The following is a 25,348-nucleotide window of genomic DNA, read 5'->3' on the forward strand; positions in this document are numbered from 1 at the left end:
GTATTGCGGTCTATGCAAACATGACTCCTTGTAAAAAGGTGTCAGTTTTGTTGCCAGATAGAAGGGTAAAGAACCAATTATCATATTTTTACTGGCAAATGAGGTTCCCATAGTTTATTTTCGCCGTTGCACTGTATGGCTCTCCGCCGCGATGTCTTCAGTTCCTGAAGAAGCTCCCAGCGCGTGGCGGCGAAACGTCGAACACACCACGGTACAAGCCGAAATCACGTGGGACGTATTATTTTATTTTGTTTGCAACACACAAGACACCGGGCATCGCTGTCACCGTTGTTAGAATACATTCAGATGCGACACAATTACGATGGACGACAAAGAGCAATTCGATTCCAGTGCATTAATGATGCGGAGCATATCGTGACCCGCTGTTGTCTGCGCTCATTGAAATTGGAGGAATAATCAAGGCGGCAACGGCCTCTCTCTCTCTCCTGAAGCCCTCTCGTCGCGGCTGGAAGAACTCGACATTGGCATTCGATTCCTGAACACATTGCTGCTGCTGCTGCTGCTTCTGCGACTGCCATCATGCACGCGAAGAGAGCGGTGCTCCGCTGTTACCTGTCGGGATCGTTTCAATCGGCGGAAATAAAAGAAGTGGGGTGGGTGACACTTGACGACTTGGCAAACAAGTTTCTAAAACGACAACATTTCAGGTTTCCCACGAATTTAAAATCCGAGTGTGCACGCAGGAGTGCAACCCTAGGGCGTTATTCGAGAACGGCCCTGCAGAAGTGGAGATCACAGAGTTACCTCCGAGATGCCTTATCTTCTTCTCTTTCTTAAAGTCTCCTCTGTTCCACAGGCACAGTCGCGGGCAGCACTATCCCCCCGCCCTCCGTCCACTTGCGAGAGAGATTTTTGTCGCGTGACGGTTAAACTGATGTAATTTTTTTTTCTCAGAGCTGACATTTCACCAAATGCAGTTGCGCAAGCGAATGTTACATTCTGGGATTTTCAGCGGCTCGTGGTGACCGAGCTGCCACCATAATCTCGCGACACCAGGCAGGCAGCCAGCAACAAACAGCACTACTGGAAGCGGAAACAGCACGTGGCTTCATTTTTCTTTTTTAAACACACATTTCCACGTCTTAAACATTGGTACGTAACAGTTGAACAGCAAACAGGCCAGGCTGAGCACTCACTCCCAGGCCCCAAAGGCCCCAACATAACCAAGCTATTTAAAAAATAGATATTTAATTTTGCAGATTTAAGCCCACTGAGCGATATAGCTTCTGGCTATCACAAAGATAGCTCAACAAAGTGGCTCATCATCGTGTGGACATTTATAGCAACCAAATACTCTATAAACGCATGTTGATTTTAAACGTGGAGGGGCAAACCGGAGGACCCGGAGAAAAATCCACGCGACCACGGTGAGAGAGAGACACGCAAACTCCAAATAATTCAGGCGTCAGGGTCGGGATCGAACCCACGACCTCCTGTATACCAGGCGAGATAGTTAACATCTCCTAGCCACCGTGGCGCCCACTGTTATTTGCACCGCACCACCAGACGGCGACACAACCAATCGATTCGGTTTACCAGCAAAACCGGAGCGTTGTTGAAAGGCGAACAACATTTCGACAATTTTTATTTACACATATAAACTAAGACGCTTCGCTGGAGATGACAGCCAGCATCACCGGTGCTAGCGGAAGCTGCCTGAGCTTCTGCTAGGCTTAACCTCCAACCAAATCGTTAATGATAATTTGATTTTTACCCTTTTATCTGGCAACAAAACTGACACCTTTTTTTTATAAGGAGTCATGTTTGCATTGACCACAATACCTGCGGTCGGAATGCAAACAAAAAACACAACTCTCATCATTTATGCACGGTCCTTGAAATTGATTGGTCCACACCCGAGACAGCTTTCCTTAGAGCCTAGTCTCACATGGTGTTGGACCAGATGACGCCAAAAGGCGCACAACTCAAAGAAAATGCACCATCAGAGAATGAGAGCTCGGGGTAAGCATTTACACAATTGGAACCTCATTTGCCAGTAGCAAAATATGATAATTGTTTTTTTACCCTTTTATCTGGCAACAAAACTGACACCTTTTTTACAAGGAGTCATGTTTGCATTGACCACAATACCTGCGGTCGGAATGCAAACAAAAAACACAACTCTGATAATGTATGCACTGTCCTTGAAATTGATTGCGCCTTTTGGCGTCATCTGGTCCAACACCATGTGAGACTAGGCTTTAAGGAAAGCTGTCTCAGGGGTGGACCAATCAACTTCAAGGACAGTGCATACAATATCAGAGTTAAATTTCGATTTAAAGCTTTCGTGACTGCAGGGATTCATCTTCTTGGTTCTTTCGGTAAAGTCACGTAGAAGGGAAATAAGAAAATAATAAACATAAAACATAATAAAATAATATAATATTATGTTTTTTTATTTCCCTTCTACGTGACTTTACCGAAAGAACCAAGAAGATTATCAGAGTTGTGTTTTTTGTTTGCATTCCGACCGTGGGTATTGTGGTCAATGCAAACATAACTCCTTGTAAAAAAATGTGTCAGTTTTGTTGCCAGATAAAAGGGTAAAAAAGCAATTATCATATTTTGCTACTGGCAAAGGAGGTTACCAATGGTGCAAATCGTTAATGTTTTAGCTTTTGGCCTTCATCCAACACCCGCCCGACTCGCCGATGAACCGCACCAAGCGACGCTCTTCGTCCCACGTGGCAACTTGATCCGGCTGGCTCTGCCGCGAGGTGGTGGAGGGTTATCGTGAAACACGGAGACACTGCGACCCGATAAGAAACTCATTACGAATTGCAGGATTGGTGGCGAATCTCTCAGTTACACAGCAGCTTGTATTATTTATCTCGTAACAATGCATAGTTATCTGACGCATTTTTTTTTACAACTATTCTCATTGCTATATACGTGTGCATGTAAATATCTGCATTTTTTTCTTCTACAATTGCCTGTGCATCGGTGCAAGTGTGCGCGCGTGCATGTGTGACACAGTATCTTCGTGTGCTGAGGAGCGGTGGCGCAGCGATTAGCGCGCTGCGCTACGAACCCGGCCAACGTCGGTGATGAATATCTGAAACGGTCCCGGGCCTCCGCTAGGGCGACTCAGCCTCAAATGAGCAAGCACCATAAATGGGAAGACAAAGGCGGTGGGGCGTGATTGTCGCCACACCACCCGCTCGATCGCCGTGCTGGCGTTAATAGGTGCTCGCTAACAACACTTAACCCCCAATACTCTATAAGGCTACGGGGGCTCTATTTTTAATGCATCTACGCACACACATATACACACACACACATTGTTTAAGACCTGGCTGGTATTCATTTCATTGCATCGGTCATCATCCCTCCAGGGCGGTTAAAATCGGTACCGCTTGGCGGGTAAGCTAACCGTGGTTGTATTTTCGGTGGACTGGCCCCAGTCATAGGAATGTGGAATTTTCACAAGAGCCACCAATGGGGGTGAAAGCCCCCCCCCCCCCACCTTCCAGCCAGGTCCATAATTGCTGGCGAGGATGCCCCAAAGCGGAGATGGAATGACAAGATCAGCTCGAGATGGATTGCGGCGTCGCGAAAACATGACGGATGCAGACGGCGTGGATAGGCCTTCATCCAGCAGTGGACTGACCATGGCCGATGATGACGATGATATGTAAATGACGAGTGGTACGTGTGTGTACGTATTTGCAGGACGGTAATGCCCTGCGCTTTGACGAACACAACCTTCTAAGAAGACGCGTCCCTTATACATTCTTGTTCTGTCAGCAACCTGCAGTTCACGTTCCTCAATGCTATCCGTGTCCCTGTGCCTCCGATGGGACGCACAGGGACACGGACAGAAAAAAAGACCAAGCGGCAGCTGAAAAGTGTGCAAAGCAGTGAGGCGCACGCTCTGGATTCACAGCGAGAGACGGAGAGAAGCGGGGGGTGACTTTCATCCCCATTGGTGGCCGTTGTGAATGCGCACAGTGTACGTGTGCTCAACTTCTTTCGCAACTTCGATTTAAAGCTTTCGTGACTGCAGGGATTCATCTTCTTGGTTCTTTCGGTAAAGTCACGTAGAATGGAAATAATAAAATAATAAAAATAAAACATAATAAAATAATTCTCACGACGTTTCGGCCACAACGCAAGCAGCCGTCCTCAGGTGAAGAACAGGTCTGTCGGAAAGACAGTGTCTGAGACATTATTTCCCTTCTACGTGACTTTACCGAAAGAACCAAGAAGAATCTTTCGCACTGTACGTGGCCAACCGGGCTAATCGGACGCGCGGGGCTAAGGACAACAAACGTCGCATGGGCCGGTGGAAAAAGTAAGCGAGCTTGGGCAGGACGCGTCAACTGCGATGGGATGGCGGCGGACGTGCGAGACGGGAGGAAAAACAGCGCCACTCGGTCGGAGGGCGACCGCAGCGGAGGGTCGGACGATGAAACCGGCGCGCACACGCGAGGGAGAAAAACGGGTGGCGGAAATATCGACACCACGGGAGATTGTGTGACGACGGCACGGGGAGGAGAGCCTTCATCTCTAGCGGCGGATAGACCACGGCTGATGACGACGACGATGATGATGATGATGTCGGGAAGACTATATGCACTAAGTAGGCGAAGAACGGCCGGTGTCTGTTTCCGCTTCCGCTTCTTCCATCTCCCGCTGGGACGTCCTGCAGGAAAGATCAAGCCCGTGTGAGAACACACAAAAACACTCCCGCGTTTCCCGCTCGTCGTTCGGCGCGACGTCCGACGTTTCGCTCCACGCGATGGGGACCTTCTTCAGGAACCGAATATTAAATTCAAGGAGAAGTTCCCGGCTTGGGGCAGCGGGGGGGGGGGGATCTACCCCCCTTTGTTCCGTCTCTTTCATGTGGTCCAGTTGCGCCGGAATGGATGTTGTCTCTTGATTTGAAGTTTTCGTGACTGCAGGAATCCATACTCTTTGGTTCTTTCGGTAAAGTCACGTAGGTGGAAAAATAAATACTAAATCACGCCGTTTCGATCTGAACTGAACACTTCTACTGCTGTATCTTTCTGCCTAATGACGATTGCTTGCGATCGAAACGTCGTGATTTATTCTTTATTGCTCTACCTACGTGACTTTACCGAAAGAACCCAAGAGTATGGATTCCTGCAGCCACGAAAACTTCAAATCAGGAGACATCGCCCATTACGGCGCAGCTGGACCACATGAAAGAGAACCAGCGAGTACGTTGCATCCTGTTGTCGGAATCTCCCGGTGTGATTTGCCTGGACCGCATGTTGCTGTAACAAAAACAGAGAAGAAGCAGAAATGTTTTCTTGCTCGAGGAATCCGATGAGCTGTAAAGCTCTTCTTCACAGATGCCCAGTAAGGGGCGGGTAAGAACGTTACAACAAACATTGGGAGTCAAGTCTTAAGGTCAATGAGCAGCAGCAGCAGGAGGAGGAGGAGGAATGGGGAATGTGAGAAAGAGGATGGCGAAAGAGCGGAGGAACGGGAGCACAGGGCCAGGAGAGACGAGGAGAGAGAGGAAAGGCTGCGTCAGGGACTCGCTGCTGCTGCACGGAGCGGCGTCTGTTCTCACAGAGGGCGGGGCGAGGAAGAGGGGCTCGGAGTGGGGGTGGCCACTCACAGAAGTCACGTGGTTCGCGGGAGGCTGGAGCTGGTTTAGATAGAGAGACGTTTTTATTGAGAGCAATCACCGACGAGTGAGTCACTGCTGTGTTAGAGGATGGCGCGCAGAAGCGGAAATCACAGAGCTAGCACCGAGAACCCTTCTTCAAATGGCCCCTGTAATGGCATGGGATAGCTATATATATAAAAGGGAAATTTGTGAATGTGTGTGTCTGTTTGAAATGTTTAGCATACTTCCCAACATGCAACAAACTTGAAATTTGGCATGTGGGTAGCTTCCAGTCTGCACACAATGCAAAACGTATAAAATCGACTTTTGTATTTTGGGGGGGGGGGGGGGGGCGCAATAATGGATATATTTTGCACGGCAAGTGAGCGGTGACGTGAGGGGCTCAGAGTGGGGGTGGCCACTCACTGAAGTCACGCGAGTTACGGGAGGCCTCAGCTGGTTTCACATGGAGATACAGAAATGTGTCCATGAGAGCGGCGGAGGGATTCGGGGTGGCCACACAGGGAGTCACACGATGCACGGGAAGGCTTGAGCTGGCAGGTGGCGGAGAAAACATCGGGGACATCGTGCGGAACAACGCGCGGAACAACGCGCGCTCGCACAGCCAGAGACCGCGCCTGCAGCACCACGCGGCGCAGGAAACCGACGGCGCGCTTGCGGATCTTGGCCCCGGCGTGGGAACACGAGGGTGGATCCTGCGTCAGCTGCCGCCAATGTTGTTTGTTGACGGGCGTAGCGGCACGGTCGAGGGTGAAGGAGCAGGCCCTGCGGCTGCCTGCGTGTGCCACTGCCGGCGGAAGCGGCCGCCGCTAGAGGGAGCTCTCGAGAGCCTCTCTCTAATTCTAGATTTGAAGCTTTCAGCCGCATCACCTCTACATAACAAAAGGCTCAGTCCCATTTACACGCACCTTTACATCATCCGCATCTAGTTAACACAACAAAGGCTCATTCCTAACAGCGTGCTTCACCCGCACCGAACCTCACAAAAATAATATTCAGGGCCTACCTTGGCTCCTCCCACCCTCAACCAGTATATATACAAGGACTGTTTTCTTGGAATTTCTCTCACATGATACAGCTATCGTGCTGTGACAGTTCCACCTGAAGACGGAAGCTTGTGTTGCTTCGGAAACGTCGTGATTTTTATTTTATTTAACTTTTATTAATTTTAATTTTTTACCTACGTGACTTTACCGAAAAAACCTAAGAATATGAAGCCTCTCTCTACACAGGGTATTTGGCCTACTCTTCCACGCTGGCCAGACGACTCGGAAGAGTTGGCAACACCCACGCTTTAACCCCGCCGCACGCGGCCTGCCGCTTGGCTCGCTGTCGCAGACCCATTCACACCGCCGGGTGGACAGAGGCGGAGGAAAGGTGGAGGGGGGGTGGATTTAAAGATAAGCCTCGTCGCTTCAACCGCCGCCCCGGGAGATGGAATCGAACCGGCGACCTCTGGATTGCAAGTCCAGTGGTGCTGACCGGTACACCTTGGGCAAAGTCTGCATTTAAAGGCCCCGAGTGAAACTCTGCAGCGGCAGCAGCAGCAGCAGCGGCGTCGGGGGTCAGAGTGCGCGCGGCTGCTTTTACCATTGTTATTAGATCTTTTAAACAAATCCCCGTCTCTCTGGGGCGCCGCGCCGTTAAATTCTTTCCCCAACTCGAAAAACAAATCTGCCGTCTCCGTCTCCGCTGGGCGTCGCCGCCGCCGCCGTCGCCCCCATCGCGCCAGCTCCACATGGGGTTCCATCGCAGGAAGAACGGGGCGGAGCGGCGGCGCAGCGGTTAGCGCAGCGCGATACAAGCACGGCGGCTCGAAAAGAATTCGAGTTCCGAACCACGGCCAACATCGGGGGGGAGGCGAGCGATGTTGTGAACCGAGCCCTGGCGCGCCCCCAACCCTTCACCGAGCCGTGCTGGCCAGCGTGGTGAAGTATGGTCTATCGACCCTGTTGAAGTCGTAAAATAAATAAGCGTACAGCACGCCTCCCTGCTCACATCTGGGCCCTGCGTGTTACAAAAAATATATAAAAGTAGTTTTTTAGACATCCCATCGGCCACGCGGCCTTCTGGCGGTGATTTCTGTTTTTTGGGTTTAACAGAAGCAAACTCTCGACCGGCGTCAACATCCAGCATCTCAGCAGCAGCAGCAGAGTGAGGCTCGCTTGAACTAATGCTGGTGACCTGCCAGATGTTTACTAGGCAAGGGACTCGCTCTCTGTTAGATATGGGTCCTGGTTCAGCGCAAAACTCTACAATGCACGACACTAATAGCCACGATCGTCGCTGTGGAGAGGATAAGTAACAAAATTAATGGGATGCAGACAATGTAATATACATAGCAGCCTTCACATCAATCGGGGTTCTGAGTGCTTTACAAATAAGTAATATTTTTAAAACTTTTTTTAAAACACGCTTTTATGAAATGTACTAGTAATGGAAAAACTCCACGACTCCAGGAAGTGGCCCCGAAGCTTGCCATAACGTAAGGGACCGTGGCCAATTACAGCCAACGTCAGTTGACCGTGGACAATTAGACCCAAGCCGAAACATAACATAAAAAAAAGAATGTTTGAAAATATATATTTTTTTATGATGGAATATAGTCTTGTCATCAGTATGACATAAATATACCAAGTTTGCAGTCGGGAAGGGGGTTAAAATTGAGTTACAAGATTTGGTGGATACAATGACATCAACAACGACAACAACAACAGACAGAGTGAGTTAAATAAAAGCGTGTAAAAATAAAATTCAACGCCAACGCCCAACACGTGGGATACGCGACACGCAAGGCGGTCTGCGTAAAATTCATCAGCAAAGCCACGTGCCCCCTTGGGCCTGACCACCTCTGAGCCACACCAAACTGAACCTCAAATTCTGCTTCGTGGTAAGCCATCGCACATCACCGGCAAGCGAGTCACTGCACGCCTCGCACTCCACTCCCCCACTTACCTCCAGTCGTGCGGAGTGTGGTCAGGCACGGCGGTCTACTTGCTGTTCCTCTGCCTGACGGCCTCCGTGCCGGCATGGCTATTCTCTGCTGCGCCCTTCCTGTTACCGTGACAGACAAAACGAGCGGCACGGTGACACATCCGATACTTGGCCCGGGTGGCGGCTGTGGTGGTTGTGCCTGGGCACGTGGCCTGCAAACCCAGCACTACGGAGGTAGCGAGGGTTGGCGGATCACGCGGGTGTCGAGTAGGACCCGTACTCTGGCTCGGCGGGAGAAGGCATTACCAGCAGAGTGTGGATGCCATCGATCTCCCTCGCCTGGTGTGCAGGAGGTCGTGGGTTCGATCCAAACCCTGACGCCTGCTGCTGTATATTTGGAGTTTGCGTGTCTCTCTCTCTCCCCGTGGTCGCGTGGATTTTATCTCCGGGTCCTCCGGGTTTTCCCTCCACATTTAGAAACACGCGTTTAGTTATTTAGATTATTTTGGTGCTATAACTGTCCAAATGATGGGGCCACTTCGTTGAGCTATCATTTGTGACCAGGTCGCTTCTGAAAAACAAGTTGATACCTCGGTGGGCTTTGCCTGGTAGGACGGGGATGGTTTAATGTTTGTGTGTGTTTGGGTGATTTGTTTACCTTTCTAGTACTTCGCATTCCTATCGTGTTTTTGTACCGTTTGTTTTCGTAACGCTCTTACCCCGTGCCCCTGCTGGACATCCGTGAACAAGAGCTTCACAGCTCATCGGATTCCTCCAGTAGTCTTTCCCAGGGTGCTCCGCTTCTCATCTCGGCCCCTGCGTTCACAATCTCTATTGTTCCTCACTATGCCCCCCCACTCCCTCTCTGTACTCAGTCACGTTTCCGCTCCCCTCCGTTGGAATAAACTCCCGACTCCACGTCAACACAGCCAACTTCAATCGTCCGTTTTTGTTCCTCCCTTGAGACTCATCTTTTTTCAATAGCGTGTCCCTTCTACCACTTCCTGCCCGCATCCTTCAAACCTTAACCAACCCCCTCCCCACCCCTTCCTAACCTCGCCAGCCCTCCCTCTCCCTACTATCACCCTTCAACACATTCCTGCAGAGGGAGCTGGTAGGAACGTTGGGTTGGCTCGGTCAATGGCCAGGGTCAACGGCGGCGTGGTGTATTCCGCAAATATGGCCGACTGTGAGGGCGGGCACAAGCCGGCGTGAGTAGGTTAAACGTTGAGTTTTATAAGGGCACCACGGGGTGACCAGCCCCTCCCCACCCAGCCCCACCCCTCCCACCCCCCATCCAGCCCCACCCTCCCCACCCAGCCCCTCCCCACCCTCCCCTCTCCACCCAGCCCCACCCCTCCCATTTTTGGATGCACGACGGACGGACACAATAATCCCCTGTGGGCTGGTGGAACCAGGAGATTCCTACCAATATCATCCTTCCTCTTCCTAACTTCACCCCCTCTCTCTTTCCCTACCACCACCCTCCCTTGCCATCCCTTCCCCGCCCCAACACTCAAACCCCCATCCCTTTTCCCCATCGGCCAATAACGAGCGGGCAATTCGCAATTCTTGTAAAGCGCCTTCGACAAAAAAACGCTACGTAAAATCCTGGGCAAGATAAAAACCCTCGTCATTGATTTGGCCGAAAAACATCGCCATATGTCGGGAACCACAGAGCTTGGGCAACGGTTGGCGCCGGCTCACCGCCCCGCTGCTACCGCTGCCTTACCACTCGTCTCCGTCACCCCCTCGCACCCCTCAGCCGTCTCTCTCTCGCTCTTCGAGGGCAATTGAGCGGACGCCGTGCGGTGGCGGCGCAGTGCTACGAGTTGACGTTTGCTTGTTTGTTTGTTGTTGTTGTTACGTGAACACAGCATAGGTGTACGAGGTACGCGACATTATCAGCACTGGGGGGGGGGGGGGGAGACAAAGGCGGCCGGGCGTGGTGCTATGACCACACCACCCTCTTCGTGCGTCGTGCCAGCCTTCATAGCTGCTCGCCGACAGCACTTGCCCTGATGGTTATGTGAAGGCTACACGGGGCACCTTTGGTTTCTTTGTGTGTGTGAGTGTGTGTGTGCGCACGCACGCGGACTTACAGTGCCATCGTTCCGTCATCCTCTGCAAGAACCGGAGAAACGAGAAACACGCGTTCCGTTTAGTAGATAAATACGTCGAGTACAGCATCAAATACAAACAACAAGTCATATTAAGCAGGTAACAATGCATGTACAGCTCTCCATTGCTCTACTCCTGAATGGATGCCTCTCTCCCCAAGGCCGTATGGGGGAGGAGGCTCATGAAGGACGCTGCTGGGCAGCTGGAGGCAGAGGAGCGACGCTCACAACGACGAGCGGAGCACCAGGCAGCTAAAGCACAGCAAGTTGGCACAGTAGGGGGCACAGGTGGTGCATCAGCCAATCATCTCGGTCAGTCCCGTGACCTCCTGCCAGCGGGCGCTGGACACTTCACGTGGCCTCAAAGTGCACTTAGCCTGGCACAGGCGCCGTGGTGAAGAACAAAACATAAATTAATAATATGAATGGGTAGACCAGAACGGTGAAGTATGGTCAAACTAAATCACCGATGTACAAACACGTGTCGCGGGCAGCGCGCCAAAAACATCCCTCGCTGAACTCTACTTCTACGGTTCCCGCTTTCGGCAAACCCACCGCCCCGACCACAACGGGGGGGGGGGAGGGGGGGTGGAAAGCTGCGGTCATCCAGCAGCGGAGTAGCAGAGGCGGGCCGCGCCGGCGTACCGACAGGGGTGGCCGTCGCTTTCTTGCGCCCCATCTTCTCGCAGGCGAAGATGATGACGATGAGAACGACCACCTCGGCGGCGATGCCCAGGAAGGGCCACACCGCGTCACGCAGGTCGTGGACCTGGGGGGGGGGGGGGGGTCGAACCCGGGCACGGCGAGGCGAGCGGCCGTTGAGGAGTCCTCGTCATCGACGCCGCCGTCGTGAGCGCGCGTGGTGCAGAGAACGCCGGTTTCATTCAAAGATAGCAATCCCGCGCGCGCTTGTGTGTGTGTGTGGGCCTCTCCAAGGTCGGCTCAGCCTCAAATGAGTGCCTGCTGCGGTGAGCAAAAAACATCGCCACTGGGGAGACAAAGGCGGCTGGGCGTGGTGCTGGCCGCCCACCCCCTCGTGTGCCGTTCCGGCCTTCGTAGGTGCTCGCCAACAGCACGTGCCCCAACAGTCTGTTAAGGCTGCACGGGGGATGTTTGTCTTTGTTGTCTTTGTACGTGTGTGTGTGTGTGTACGTGTGTGTGTGTGTACGTGTGTGTGTACGTGTGCATTTGTGGAGAGTTGTGCGGAGCGGTAGTTGCAGTGGTCTGCGCGCTGCGCTACAAACCCGGCGAGCCCAGTGACGATTGTCCGAACCGGTCTTGGGCCACCCCTAGGTCGACTGCTTTTTGTGTTTAGTTTGTTGTCCTTCCCCCACACCTCCAATTAGCACAGTTGGCTATGTACGGTGCGAAAGAAGTTCAACATACGCACCTACGACTCGACCTCAAATGAATACCTGGTGCGGCGTGTAAACATCGCCACTGGGGAGACAAAGGCGGCTGGGCATGCTGCTGGCCGCCCACCCCTTCGCGTGCCGTGCCGGGCTTCATTAGGTGCTCGCTAACAGCGCTTGCCCCAACATTCTGTTAATGCTATAAGGGGGAGTTCGTTGTCTTTCTGCGTGTCACGTTTGCCAATCATCCGGCTGGTCAAGCGTGGGGAGAGCCTTGGTTTGTTGGGCCCCACCGACCCGTCTGCTACGTTCAAGGGCGTCGGCGCACGGCTCCCCCCACGTCGTACCTTGAAGGTGACGGTGACGTTGCTGGAGCCGGCGTCGTTGCTGGCGACGCACAGGTATTCGCCCTCGTCCTCGCGCGACACCGCGGCGATCACGTGCTGTGTCCTCGCGCCGATCTTGCTCTCCGTGTCTTCCAGCAGCTGCGCGCGCCGCGAAGGTCACCGGGCAAAATGTGTCGTCAGCATCGTCGTCGTCGTTACAGTCATCGGCAACATCACCATGGGCAATCTTAATTTGGAGCTTTCGTGACTGCAGGAATTACTCTTTGGTTCTTTCGGTAAAGTCACGTATAAAGAAAAAATAATTAATTAAATAATCGCATACTACGACGTTTCGATTGCAACACAAGCAATCGTCATCAGGTATAAAAGAAATAGCAACAAAAATCTAACCAGAAAACTATAGACGGACATATAAGCAGGCAGATATCACAAAGATACATAGAGAGAGAACACACATCGGCACACAGAGAGAGAACGTCTCTGTGACGAGGCCTTAAATAGAGAGAGGGGGCGGGGCGGAGAGAGGGAGAGGGCAGAGAAAAATTAGCATGTCAATGAGTAGGACGACGCGTGGTAAGGTACGCAAGCTTGAAAATTAGGTGAACGGGAGAGAGACATACTGAATTAAATAACCTAGCAAAATATCGAAATGTAATGTAATGCAACACAGAGAGTCGGTCAACACACAATTAACGCATAGCTTGGTTGATTACGTATTTAAAAGATTGCTAAGTTAGAATTTAAGTGTGAAAATTCCAAAGAGAGGCGAAACACAAACACGAGGAACGGAGACACGCAGACAGAGCAGAACATAAGAACGACAAAAAACGAGTGGAGACAGAAAAAATACACTAGATCAGCAGCAACGTTGATCGTCAGCAGCAGCAGCAGCAGCATCAGCATTATCATGAGCATCATCATTATCAGCATCATCATGATCGTCATCACCAGGATCACGGTAAACGTCATGATCACCTTCATGATGATGTCAAAGACCTCCGGCACCCACCCACTGAAAACGCACCCACCCACTGACACACCCACCTACCTACCGCCCACCGAAATCTCACCCACCCACCCCCACTGACCCACCTACCACTCATCCAAAACCCATCCACCGACCTACCCACCCATCCCACCCACCCATAACCCACCCACCTTATACGTATCTCGGTGTTAAAGACCTCACCCACGCACCCTGTGCGTAGGGTTACTGCCTCCGAGGTTCAAACCCCTGGGACACATCATTGAAAGAAGATGAATATCTCACAGTGCCAGAGAAGGGGAGACCCACATTGAAATCCACTGAGTAGGATATATTATAATTATCACTATCATCATAGAAATATTATAACACAACCGACAGATTTGCCGGGCGGGCAACTGGAGCAGCAAGCTGCCTCACTCACCAAGAGTTCGAGGGGGGGGGGGTAGGGAGGGGATTCTGGGAAAGGCAGGCCAGGCAGAGGTCGCAAACGGGTTTTGATTCCTTACCCGTACCCGTATCCGGCCGCACCAGGGTCGAAAACGGGTACCCGTACCCGTACCCTACCCGATACCCGACTACCCGTACCCGGCTGGGTATCGGGTAGGGTACGAGTACCCGATTGCGACCTCTGGGATGAAGCCATGTTGCAGGCGCGGGTGGGTTGATTCTAGGAACTTGAATTGTGAGAAGAGACAAGACGTTGGGAAATGAGTGACAAACGGTTACTCACCAGTGACTCACGGCCTACCCGTACCCGGCCGCACCAGGGTCGCAAACGGGTACCCGTACCCGGCCGGGTACGGGTAGCCGGGTATCGGGTAGGGTACGGGTATCGGGTACCCGGTTGCGACCTCTGAAGCCAGGTGCCCGACCTCGTCCTCGCTCGCTCGCACGTCCACTCACCGTGAGCGTCTTCTTGTCCGCAGACAGCTTGAACCAGGTCCAGGTCGGGGCCGGGAAGCCTTGGAAGGCCAGGTGGCAGCTGATCACGGCCTTGTGGCCGATGTACGCCGACAGCTTCCGCTCCTTCTTGTGGTCCTTCTTGTGCTCCTTCTTGTGCTCCTTCTTGCCCCCCGACACCGCGTCGAACTGGGGGGCGGCTGCGAGCAGAGCGACGCGGGGACGGGGGCAGTCAGCGCCGCGGCAGGGCGAGCGACTTGCCCCCGACGGCCTACGCCGGGGGGGGGGGTACCTTTGGCTTTGTGGCAAAAGTTAACGCGGCCACTGGAAAGGCCTCGACGAGAGGGAGCTCTGGAGAGCGAGAGCCGCCTCTAGCGGAGGGTAATTTGGCCTACTCTTCCACGCTGGCATGTTGGAGTGGGTGAGATACCCACATTTTACCCCACCGCACGCGACTTGCCGATCGACTTTGGCGTCCCCATTTAAGCCGCTCGGAGCACAGAGGTGGTGCGGATGGGGGCGGGGGTGGGGGCTTAAACAACTCTGCCCCATCGTGTTTCAAGTGCCACCCCGCCAGTGCTCGCATTGGTGGACGATGGTGAGCGCTGCGCTTGCAACGCAGGGGTCGTCAGTTTGATGTCTATGCGAAGATCGCCCGTGTAGACTTAACAGACTGTTGGGGCATGTTCTGTCGGTGAGCAAGCTTATGAAGGCCGGCACAGCACACGAAAGGGGGTGGCCGATTACGCACGTAATGCAGGAGATCACCGATTATCCGGCGGCATCGGGAGAGATTTTTAAAAACGGTGGATAATCACCGATCATCATTATTTAAAGTAGCTTATTTTTTTACACATTCTTGTATGACGTTATGTTTTTAGGTGCTGTTGTATTTTTGTGCGTTTTAAATGAGTTTACTAGATGACATTGGCATGAATAAACAAATAGACAAAAATACATATCCTACTTTAAAAAGTTACTGTATTTACTGTACCATACTTACCACTATAATCTCGAAGATTCTGCATGGGGCGATGTATAAAGGTGCAGTATTTTCATTGTTTAAGTTGTATGTAGTGTATAATGCACTGTATGTATTATTTAACACTGAAATCAAGCAGAACTACTTTTTTTGTTGTAACGCTACACACAGTGGTGCCAATCGCCGGACTGTTTACCACCTTTCGAGCGGTTTGCCGGTGTCACCGGATCGGCCTGGGACCACCGGATAAATGTTGGAAGCAGCCGGACAATCGGTGCGCCGGATAATTCTATGACCGACCGTATCTGAATCTCGTGACCGCTCACCTTTGACCAGAACGGTTGCGTTCCAGGAGTTGTGTTTGCTGCTGAAGAGGCAGGTGTAAGCGCCGGCCTCGAGCAAGCTACGAACGCTGAAAGCACAAGAACGGCCGCATCAACGGCCATTGTGGAGGCCCAACTGTGGCAAGTTACTGGCCGACGACGATGACGACGACGAGACGCAGCCACAAAGTTCGAGGGTATTCGTTGAGCCGGAGTTCCTTCTACCCTTTGGACGACGGGAACTTTAAATGCACGGCGGGCTGCGGAGATTACAACAATGAGTGTAATTGTAGCTCAGTGAAAACCCTTTCATTCCACGAGAGGCAATTGGCGCGGGCCTGTGATTGGTTACTCATGCCACGGCTTGCGTCCATGCGGTGTCGTACCCGCAGACTAGGCCTCGGCAAGGTAAAAGGTAAAAACGACGAGCCTACCTTTACCCTACCTTTTACCTTACCACAATACAATCACTCTACCCTTACTTTTTACCCTTTAGCAAGGTAAGGTAAAAGGTCAAAAGCAACGAGCCTACCTTTGCCCTACCTTGTACCCTTACCCCATACAAATTACCGGATTACAGGGTAATTACTGGGGTACTACTACACATGAACAAGGTTTGTAACAGGTAAATGCTAGGTAGAGCGCTTTATTCATATAGAATACTCTCGATGATTCCAATTTTAAATGGAGGCCACGGACTGCGCCACGGAGCTTTTAGCGAGCGGCAAACACAAGGTGTTTACGGTAAACAAGGTGTTTACCGCGAAATTATTCCACGCTACCTTTAGCCGACCCTTTACCTTACCCCTTGGCATGTCGACACCTTTACCTTTACTCTTTTACCCGGTAAAAAGGGTAAATTACCTTACCCTGCCGAGGCCTACCGCAGACTTTGCAATGCGGTCTTCTGCCAAAGGTCGTGTTGTTTGGCAGGGGGGTAGGGGGGTAGGGGGGGGGTTGGGGAGAGAACTCCTCGTCTCTTGTAGAACATTGGGTGAAAATTAAAAAATGTAAGCAATGTGAAAAACCGGATGAGTTAGTTTTGGCTTGGCAGCAATTAACGGCGGTTGCCAAAATATGGGCAAACTGTGTTGACAAAACGGTGCCAAGTCCAGCAGACCGGCGTCGTGGCGCGACAAGGAGGGCTCAGCCAAGGGCAACGTCGCGGGTCAACACACGTGCTTGTCATCGTCGGCGTCATCGCCAGCGCGCGCCGCGGTCTCTCCACTGCTGGATGAAGGCCTTCACAAGCCCTCGCGCTCGATCAAGCGAGACCGTTCCGGCATGGTTGTCGGGAACTTCTGGGGCGTGTTCCGCCCCTTTGGCTGCGACTCCACCACCAGTCTCGTGCACTCTCGCTGCGTGCAAACTGTGGCTTCTTAAAACCCGGGTGCGTCCGAGCTGAACTCATTGCTCCAGCGGCCAGTCGCCTCTTCAACACTCTTCTGTCGCTACTACCCTACTACCGCTCGCCGATTCGTCAATCCATGCGGAGGCATCGGTTTTGCAGACCGACTGTTGCGTCTCATCCACGCTAGAGGCTGACCGAAATTCGGTTTCGGTTTCGGCGCCGAAAGTTGGCAAATGGCCTCTTCCGGCATACTTTCGGTTTCGGCCGAAAGTAAATTTTTAACTTTCGGTTTACTTTCGGTTTCGGCCGAAACTGATATTGACTTTCGGTCGTCATTCGTCAACCGAAGATCTATTTGTAGAATATAACGCTCGTGCTACGTCTATCACTCTGCCTATCGGCCGGTCAGTCGGCGCTAGGCAATCCTATGCGATAAGCTGTAAACACACAGACACGTCAGCAGCAGCAGCTTGGGAGCAAGGTTACAGCCGCAACCATGGTCTGCTAATGTTTATACGACCGGTTAACAGCCTGTCTGGCTGAATGCAGAAAAACTGTTGTTTCTTAACTACAACATTTGTTTGGATATAATTACTAAGTAAGTAACACCTAAAGATTTGATATTTACCGACTCTTTCTAAATTTCTTTTTAATTAAAGTAGCATTGCATCATGACATATTTCATGAATCTTGTGTTCGGTAACTTCGGTTATATACCTTTCTGTTTCGGTCTCGGTCGAAAGTGTAGTTAAACTTTCGGTTTCGGCCGAAAGTCAATTTTTAACTTTCGGCCGAAACCAGAAATTTAGTTTCGGTCGGCCTCTAATCCACACTGTGTTCAACCACCGCACAACACACTCGCTCACTTAACCAATTGCTCTCAATCACCCACTCAGCAACCGCCATTCGCCACGAAGTGGCGGTGACTTTTACCACGGCGCTTGTGCCAGGCTATGTGCACTTTACCACACCCACTCACCCACTCATTCACCCACACACACACACAATCACCACACTACAGGTCACCTCACTAATTTTTCAGATTCTTCACTCTCACTCCTCCACTTTGTAATTCCATCCTCCTCCTCCTATCATCATCATCATCATCGTCTCTTACAACAAAAATAACCTTGCTCAATGCAAGAAACGTATTAACACGTATCGACTACCAGAAACGTCATTGGAACCTCATTTGCCAGTAAAAAATATAATTGGTTTTTTACCCTTCTTTTACTGGCAAATGAGGTTTCATTGGTGTAAATGCTTACCCCGAGCTCTCATACTCTGATGGTGCATTGTCTTTGAGTTGTGCGCCTTTTGGCGTCATCTGGTCCAACCCATGTGAGACTAGGCTCTAAGGAAAGCTGTCTCGAGTGTGGACCAATCAACTTCAAGGACAGCACATATATTATCAGAGTTATGTTTTTTTTTGCATTATGGCTGCAGGTATTGTGGTCTATGTAAACATGACTCCTTGTAAAAAAAGGTGTCAGTTTTGTTGCCAGATAGAAGGGTAAAAAAACAATTATCATACCAGAAACGTATTCACACCTTCAATAGTGCTGCTCTTTGATGCGATCTCTCCCGTGTGTTTTTGGGTTGCACCGCACACGCGCTGTTCCGCACGCTCCGCTGCAGAAGCTCCCAGCACGGGCAGTGCAACGTCGGACATCGCGCGGTACGACTAGGGCTCCCCAATTATCAATTTCCATGACTGGGAGGTGTGGAGGGTGAATCGACGCACCCCTTAGCAGAGGTGGGACAAAGTCATTGTTATGCAAGTCCAAGTCGAGTCGCAAGTCATCAAATTCATGACTCGAGTCTGACTCGAGTCCAAGTCACATGACTCGAGTCCACATCTCATAGGTGGGACAAAGTCATTGTTATGCAAGTCCAAGTCGAGTCGCAAGTCATCAAATTCATGACTCGAGTCTGACTCGAGTCCAAGTCACATGACTCGAGTCCACATCTCATAGGTGGGACAAAGTCATTGTTATGCAAGTCCAAGTCGAGTCGCAAGTCATCAAATTCATGACTCGAGTCTGACTCGAGTCCAAGTCACATGACTCGAGTCCACATCTCATAGGTGGGACAAAGTCATTGTTATGCAAGTCCAAGTCGAGTCGCAAGTCATCAAATTCATGACTCGAGTCTGACTCGAGTCCAAGTCACATGACTCGAGTCCACATCTCATAGGTGGGACAAAGTCATTGTTATGCAAGTCCAAGTCGAGTCGCAAGTCATCAAATTCATGACTCGAGTCTGACTCGAGTCCAAGTCATATGACTCGAGTCCACATCTCATAGGTGGGACAAAGTCATTGTTATGCAAGTCCAAGTCGAGTCGCAAGTCATCAAATTCATGACTCGAGTCTGACTCGAGTCCAAGTCACATGACTCGAGTCCACACCTCTGCCCCTTAGCAACGGCTTCTCACGAGCAGCGAGACGTCACCGCCGAGCTTCTGGGATCGAACCCACGTGTCGGCCGTCCTCCGGTGGGGCATCCCGCTGGGCAGACGCACAGCGGCACAACCCCGACGGCACAACCGGACGGACGGCACGTCAGCGCGGCGAGCTAAAGAACAACCTCGATCGTGCGGCCGTGACTCACGTGTGGTTCATGTAGTTGCTCGGCACCAAGTCACCGTGGATCTCCGAGCCATTGTGGTGCCACGAGCGAGCCACCACCTCGTTGCCCGACGGCACGAGGCGGCACTCGAGCAGCGCGAGCGACGAGTTCTTCCCCAGGATGAGGTCGGAGGTCGCGACGACGGCGGCGGCGGCGGCGGACGGCGCTGCGGAGCGAAAAGGGGGGGGATAAAAACGTGTCGGCAGAGACGTGGCGGCTGGCAGGAGCGAGGCGTGGTGACCGGGGGGAACAAGGCGGCTCTATCAAGTCGGTTTCCCCAAGAAGGTCCCAGGACGAAACGTCGGGCGTCGTGCCGATGAACAGCGCGCGGTACGACCCGAGAGAGCACGGCGTGGCCGCGAAATCACCAAGAGGCCGGGACGAAGAGAGCCGGTTAACGGCAGCTGTTCCACTGCTGGATGAGACCGTGCGTGAGTAAGAACCTCCCGCAACCGGGGTTTGAACTCACGACCTCCCGATTGCGAGCCGCTCGCTCTACCGCTGGGCCGCCTCGGCTAACCAACTCTACTGGCACATCAACTCCACTTGCACACCAACTCCACTGGCACACCACGGTCACTTGAGTATACCATCCTATAATATGTACAGGTGTCTTGCCACAAGGGACTCGCCCCCACGGAAAAAATCTGGACGCTTTGGGCAAATCGGTTACGCTGTGGATGTGCTTATGGCTCTTACACCATGGCAACGTGGAATTGCTAGAGGCCGTTCAGACAGGGGGGGCGATCTTTTAATTGCCACTCACATTTGCCAAACCTTCGACCCCGAAAAGCCACGGTTTGAGTCTCAAGAATATATCTGGAAAGGGTCCTGCTACATGGGGATGTTTGGCCGATTTACAAACGAGCGTGCGAGAAAACCTCGCCACACAAAATGGGGGGGGAGGGCAGAGGTGAGGTGGGGAGGGATACTACTCAAGGCTCCACACAGATCGACAACCCATTGCCATCTCCTGACCCAAGGCCGTAGCCATGGAGTCAACATTGGGGGGGACCAAATATTCTAGGGTGTCTGGGGGTCCCAACCCAGAAAAATATCTAAATTTGAAAACTAATTTCCTGCACATGCGATGGACTTTTTATTATTATTTTACAATAATGTCGCATGGTGTATTGTATTACATTGCTCTGTTTTTACTTTTTTACCATTTCTTGTTTCATTGTATGTAATGGCAGAGATTAAGGATTAATAAAGTACAACCATAACCACAATCATATGAACAGAAATCTATGCATTGATTTATGTGAAGACATGTCCAGATATTGTGGCCAAGGTTTAGCAAATTGTTCTTTTTATTTACAAAGCAAAGCAATATTTTTTATAGCAATATATTGGGGGGGACATTTTGAGCATATTTGAATATTGGGGGGGGATGTGTCCCCCCCAAAATATATTATAATTACGGCCTTGCCATGACCCGCCTCGCAACCCCGGCCTGTAAACAACCACACGAGCAATTATCCAAGCGCAAAGTCTACCGTGTCCCAGGGGTTTTATTCGGCAGGCCAGGCTGCCTCTCACCTGGGCTGGGAGTCAAACTGGCATCCTGGGAGACGGAGGCTCCGGCGAAGAGTGCGAGGGTGATGACGACGCACAGGGCTTGCAGCATGGCTCCCATCTCCCTTGGGGGGGGGGCAGGGGCAGGTGAGGATTGGCAAAGACATTGTGACCGTAGCCAGCGTGAATATTACACCACAAGGCAGCATTGGGGGAAGTGTGCGTGTGTGAGTACACTCTCGGTCCTGGGCACCCACCCCCACCCCACCCTCTAGGTCGACTCAGCCTCAAACGAGTACGGTACCTCGGCGCGGTGTGTAGTAAACAACAGCACTGGGGAGACAAAGGCAGCCGCGCGTTTGTTATTGGTCGCCCGATGCCCTTGTAGGTAACGCTATCTCTGTGTCTGTGTGTTTTTGTGTATTAACGTGGGCAGCGGTGGTGTAGCGGTTAGCCGATATGTGGTATAATGGAGGGCTAAAGGAACGAAGCTCACAACAACGAGCGGAGCGACCGGGGCGGTTAAAACGCGACAAATTTGGCACAGTGTGGAGCACAGGTGGGGCATCTGGCGGTCATCTCAGGTGAAGGTCAATCCGAAATACCTGGCTGGGTCTGTATCGCGTGACCTCCTGCCGAAGAGCCTTCCACGCCGCACGTGACCTCAAGGTGCACCTAGCCTGGCACAAGCTGCTGTGATGACGTCGCCGTCAATTAATAGCGGAAAGGCGGTTGTTGTTGTGTGTACGGGCGGCATAGGAGTGCATGTCTTTGGATGTACGTCTGCGTATGGATGTACATACTGCATTTTTTACACGTGGGGAGCGGTGGTGCAGCGGTTAGCGCACTGCGCTCCGAACCCAACCACCCGAGTTCGATTCCCGTTCAAGGCCACCACCGGTGACGATTATCTGAACCGGTCCTGGGCCTCCCCTAGGTCGACTCGGCCTCAAACGAGTACCTGGTGCGATGTGCAAACATCGCCACTGGGGAGACAAAGACGGCCGGGCGTGGTGCTGGCCACCCACCCTCCCCTCGTGTGCCACAGTGCACGGCCTTCATAGCTGCTCGCAAACAGCACTTGCCCCTACAGTCTGTTAGAAGCTACACGGGGGATCTTTGTCTTTGTACGTGTGTGTGTGTCGCTACGTGTACAGTACACAAGTGTGCGTACAGTGCTGTATTGAGTGCGGAATAAATGCGCGTGAAGTGTGTACACTGTATGGTACTAAATTAAGGCCGAGTAGACCTAGGCGCTGCAATAGCTTCTCGCTAACAACACGAGGCAATCTCCGTCTAATTGTACCGTATTTAGACTACCCTTAGTTACTATTGAGACTACCCTTAGTTTCTAACACACACGTCAACCCCGTATAAGTGCCCTACCTAATTATTACAGACCAATTCAGACCTTGCTGGTCACCCCGTGCCCCTTTATAAATCTCAACGTTCATCCTACAAAGTGCCATCACAAGGGAGAAACACAAACAAATAGACACATTTTTTGTTGTTTTGCCCGCATTGAAACGGCTGTATGGACCTGAAAACTCAATTTCCGTGGATAAGAATAACGGGTGAACCGTATGGGTTGACAGCTATGACACCCACACACTCACTCACCCACACACTCAGCCACTCACTCAGCCACTCACCCACACACTCACTCACCCACTCACTCAGCCACTCACTCACCCACACACACACTCACTCACACACTCACCCACACACTCACCCACACACACACTCACTCACACACTCACCCACCCACACACTCACTCACACTCACCCACACACTCACTCACTCACACAGCCACTCAGCCACTCACCCACACATTCACCCACACACTCACCCACACACTCACTCACCCACACACTCACCCACCCACTCGCTCACCCACACACTCACCCACACACTCACTCACCCACACGCTCACCCACACACTCACTCACACAGGCACCCACACACTCACTCACCCACACAGGCACCCACACACTCACCCACCCACACACTCACTCACACACTCACCCACACACTCACAGTCACCCACACACCCACCCACACACACACTCACCCACACACTCAGCCACACACTCACCCACCCACTCGCTCACCCACACACTCACCCACACACTCACTCACCCACACACTCACTCACACAGGCACCCACACACTCACCCACCCACACACTCACTCACACACTCACCCACACACTCACAGTCACCCACACACAAACTCACCCACACACTCAACCACACACTCACCCACTCGCTCACCCACACACTCACTCAGCCACGAAATAACCCACCCACACAGTCACCCACACACTCACCCACACAGTCACCCACACACTCACCCACCTACACTCTCACTCACCCACACACTTACCCACTAACCCACACACACTGACCCACTCACACACATGCCTCCCTTATTACAGACCAATTCAGACCTCACTGGTCACCCCGTGCCCTTATAAATCTCAACTTCATCCTACAAAGTGCCATCACAAGGAGAGAAACACAAATAGACATTTTTTTTGCCCGCATTGAAACGGCTGTACGCAGTATGGACCTGAAAAATCAATTTCCCTGTACAAAATACGGGGTCAACCCGTATGATTTGACACGGTAAGTTACTATAATCTACCATGCGAACAACAACACCACCATTATTATTATTTATTTGGCACGATTACAAAGTCCACTGCTGAATGAATGACCCCACCCCTCCGATCGTGGCGTTCGTTTGACCATACTTCACCACTCCGGTGTGCAGCGCGAATGACGATACCGGATTCGGAGTTTATCAGCTCGAACGTGGTGGTCCTGGAGTCGAACTCAGACGTAGCGGGTGACAGGTGGAGGCTGAAGCGACGCGTTGCGGCCGCCGGTTAAGAAGTGTCGCAGTTTAAATGCCGGGGCGGTGAGCGGTGGCGCAGCGGTTAGCGCGCTGCCGCTATAGCCCCACCACCACCACAACACCAACACCACAACACCAAGACAACACCACCACCACAACACAACCACAACCTCACCACCACAACACCACCATAACACCACCACAACCTTACTACCACACCACCACCACAACACCACCACACCACCACAACCTCACTACAACCCCACCACCACAACCTCACTACCACCCCACCACCACAACACCACCACTACCACCCCACCACCACCACCCTCCCCCCCAACCCAAGTTCAATTCGCCGGCCGCTGATAGCAATCGGCGAGCGAGCGTTGAATCAGATTCGCTCCTCGTCCAGCTTAGCACCGACCTACGGGGTGAAGTATGGTCAAACGACCCTTCCAAGACCCTCAACCCAACCATCAGTTTCGGAAGGACCTCTAAACCTCTCGATGTCTATAAACACAAGACCCGCCCGGGCACAGCCGACGACGCAGCGTCCCTTGCACAGACACTGAAACACACGTGGGATGATGGTTTTGTTTGACACGCGGCGAGAGAGATGGAGAGAGGGCATTGAGGGGTGATGCTGACCTGGGCTGCTGCAGGGATTGAGTCAACACCTCCTCCTCCTCCTCCACACTCGCTCACTCTTCTCGCTTCTGTTTCTTCTCCGCTAAATCTTCTCTTCTCTTCTGCCCGTCCACTCCGTCTGACGCTCTCCTCTCTCCACTCTCTCTATCTGACGCTCTCTCTCTCACGCTCTCTGTGACGCTCGCTCTCACGCTCTCTCTCTCTCTCTCTGATGTTCTCTCTCTCACTCTCCTCTCTCTCTCTCTCTTTGACGCACACTCTCCACTCCCTCTCTATCTGACGCTCTCTCTCTCTCACGCTCACTTTGCAATCTCTCTGATGCTCTCTCTGATGCTCACTCTCCTCTCTCCCTCTGACGTTCACTCTGCACTCTCTCTCTCTATTTGACGCTCTCTCTCACACAGCCCCCCCCTCTCTCTCTGACGCTCTCCACCCTCTCTCTGATGCTCTCTCTCTCTCCACTCTCACGCTCTCTCTTCTTCCCGTGCGCTCTCTCTCTCTCTGACACTCTCTCTCCACTCTCTCTCTACTCTCTCTGACGCTCACTCTGCACTCTCCTCTCTCTCCTCTCTCTCACACAGCTCCCCCCCCCTCTCTCTCTCTGACGCTCACTCTGCACTCTCCTCTCTCTCCACTCTCTCCTCTCTCTCTCTCACACAGCTCTCCCCCCTCTCTCTCTCTCTGACGCTCTCTCTCACACAGCTCCCTGTGCCGTCATTCAGCCGGGATCTCGGCTGAATCACGGGGACCGCACCCGGCAACTCCCCCGTAG

The 25,348-nt window shown here is 52.2% G+C and overlaps 1 protein-coding gene across 3 annotated transcripts; it reads right to left on the minus strand.

Moving 5' to 3' along the window:
* Positions 1-224: 224 nt before the first annotated feature.
* LOC144949342 (basigin-like) lies at positions 225-25,019 on the minus strand. 3 transcript variants are annotated; one of them, XM_078879316.1, is made up of 10 exons: positions 24,577-25,019; positions 21,093-21,193; positions 19,533-19,716; positions 15,573-15,658; positions 14,268-14,464; positions 12,377-12,514; positions 11,323-11,446; positions 10,660-10,681; positions 8,579-8,677; positions 225-4,666 (listed from the first exon to the last, which is right to left on the minus strand). In XM_078879316.1, exons 2-9 carry the CDS (start codon positions 21,187-21,189, stop codon positions 8,614-8,616), a joined length of 912 nt encoding a protein of 303 aa, XP_078735442.1. In that variant the 5' UTR covers positions 21,190-21,193; positions 24,577-25,019; the 3' UTR covers positions 225-4,666; positions 8,579-8,613. The 3 variants fall into 3 exon arrangements, with proteins under 3 accessions (XP_078735442.1, XP_078735443.1, XP_078735444.1); XM_078879317.1 differs by lacking the exon at positions 24,577-25,019 and adding an exon at positions 23,860-24,090; XM_078879318.1 differs by lacking the exon at positions 24,577-25,019 and adding an exon at positions 21,674-21,932.
* Positions 25,020-25,348: the final 329 nt, after the last annotated feature.

Source organism: Lampetra fluviatilis, chromosome 53, assembly GCF_964198595.1.
Source record: "Lampetra fluviatilis chromosome 53, kcLamFluv1.1, whole genome shotgun sequence".
NCBI classification, from domain to species: Eukaryota; Metazoa; Chordata; class Hyperoartia; order Petromyzontiformes; family Petromyzontidae; genus Lampetra; species Lampetra fluviatilis.

Bases quoted from the DNA above. Each gene is read 5' to 3' on its own strand.
- LOC144949342 (XM_078879316.1), bottom strand. From the start codon at position 21,189: ATGGGAGCCATGCTGCAAGCCCTGTGCGTCGTCATCACCCTCGCACTC. The intron at 14,465-15,572 runs GTGAGCGGTCAC...CTCTGCTCGCAG, and splicing joins CGCAACCGTTCTGGTCAAAG to CCGCCCCCCAGTTCGACGCG. The intron at 10,682-11,322 runs GTACGCCGGCGC...CGGTTCTTGCAG, and splicing joins AGCGACGGCCACCCCTGTCG to AGGATGACGGAACGATGGCA.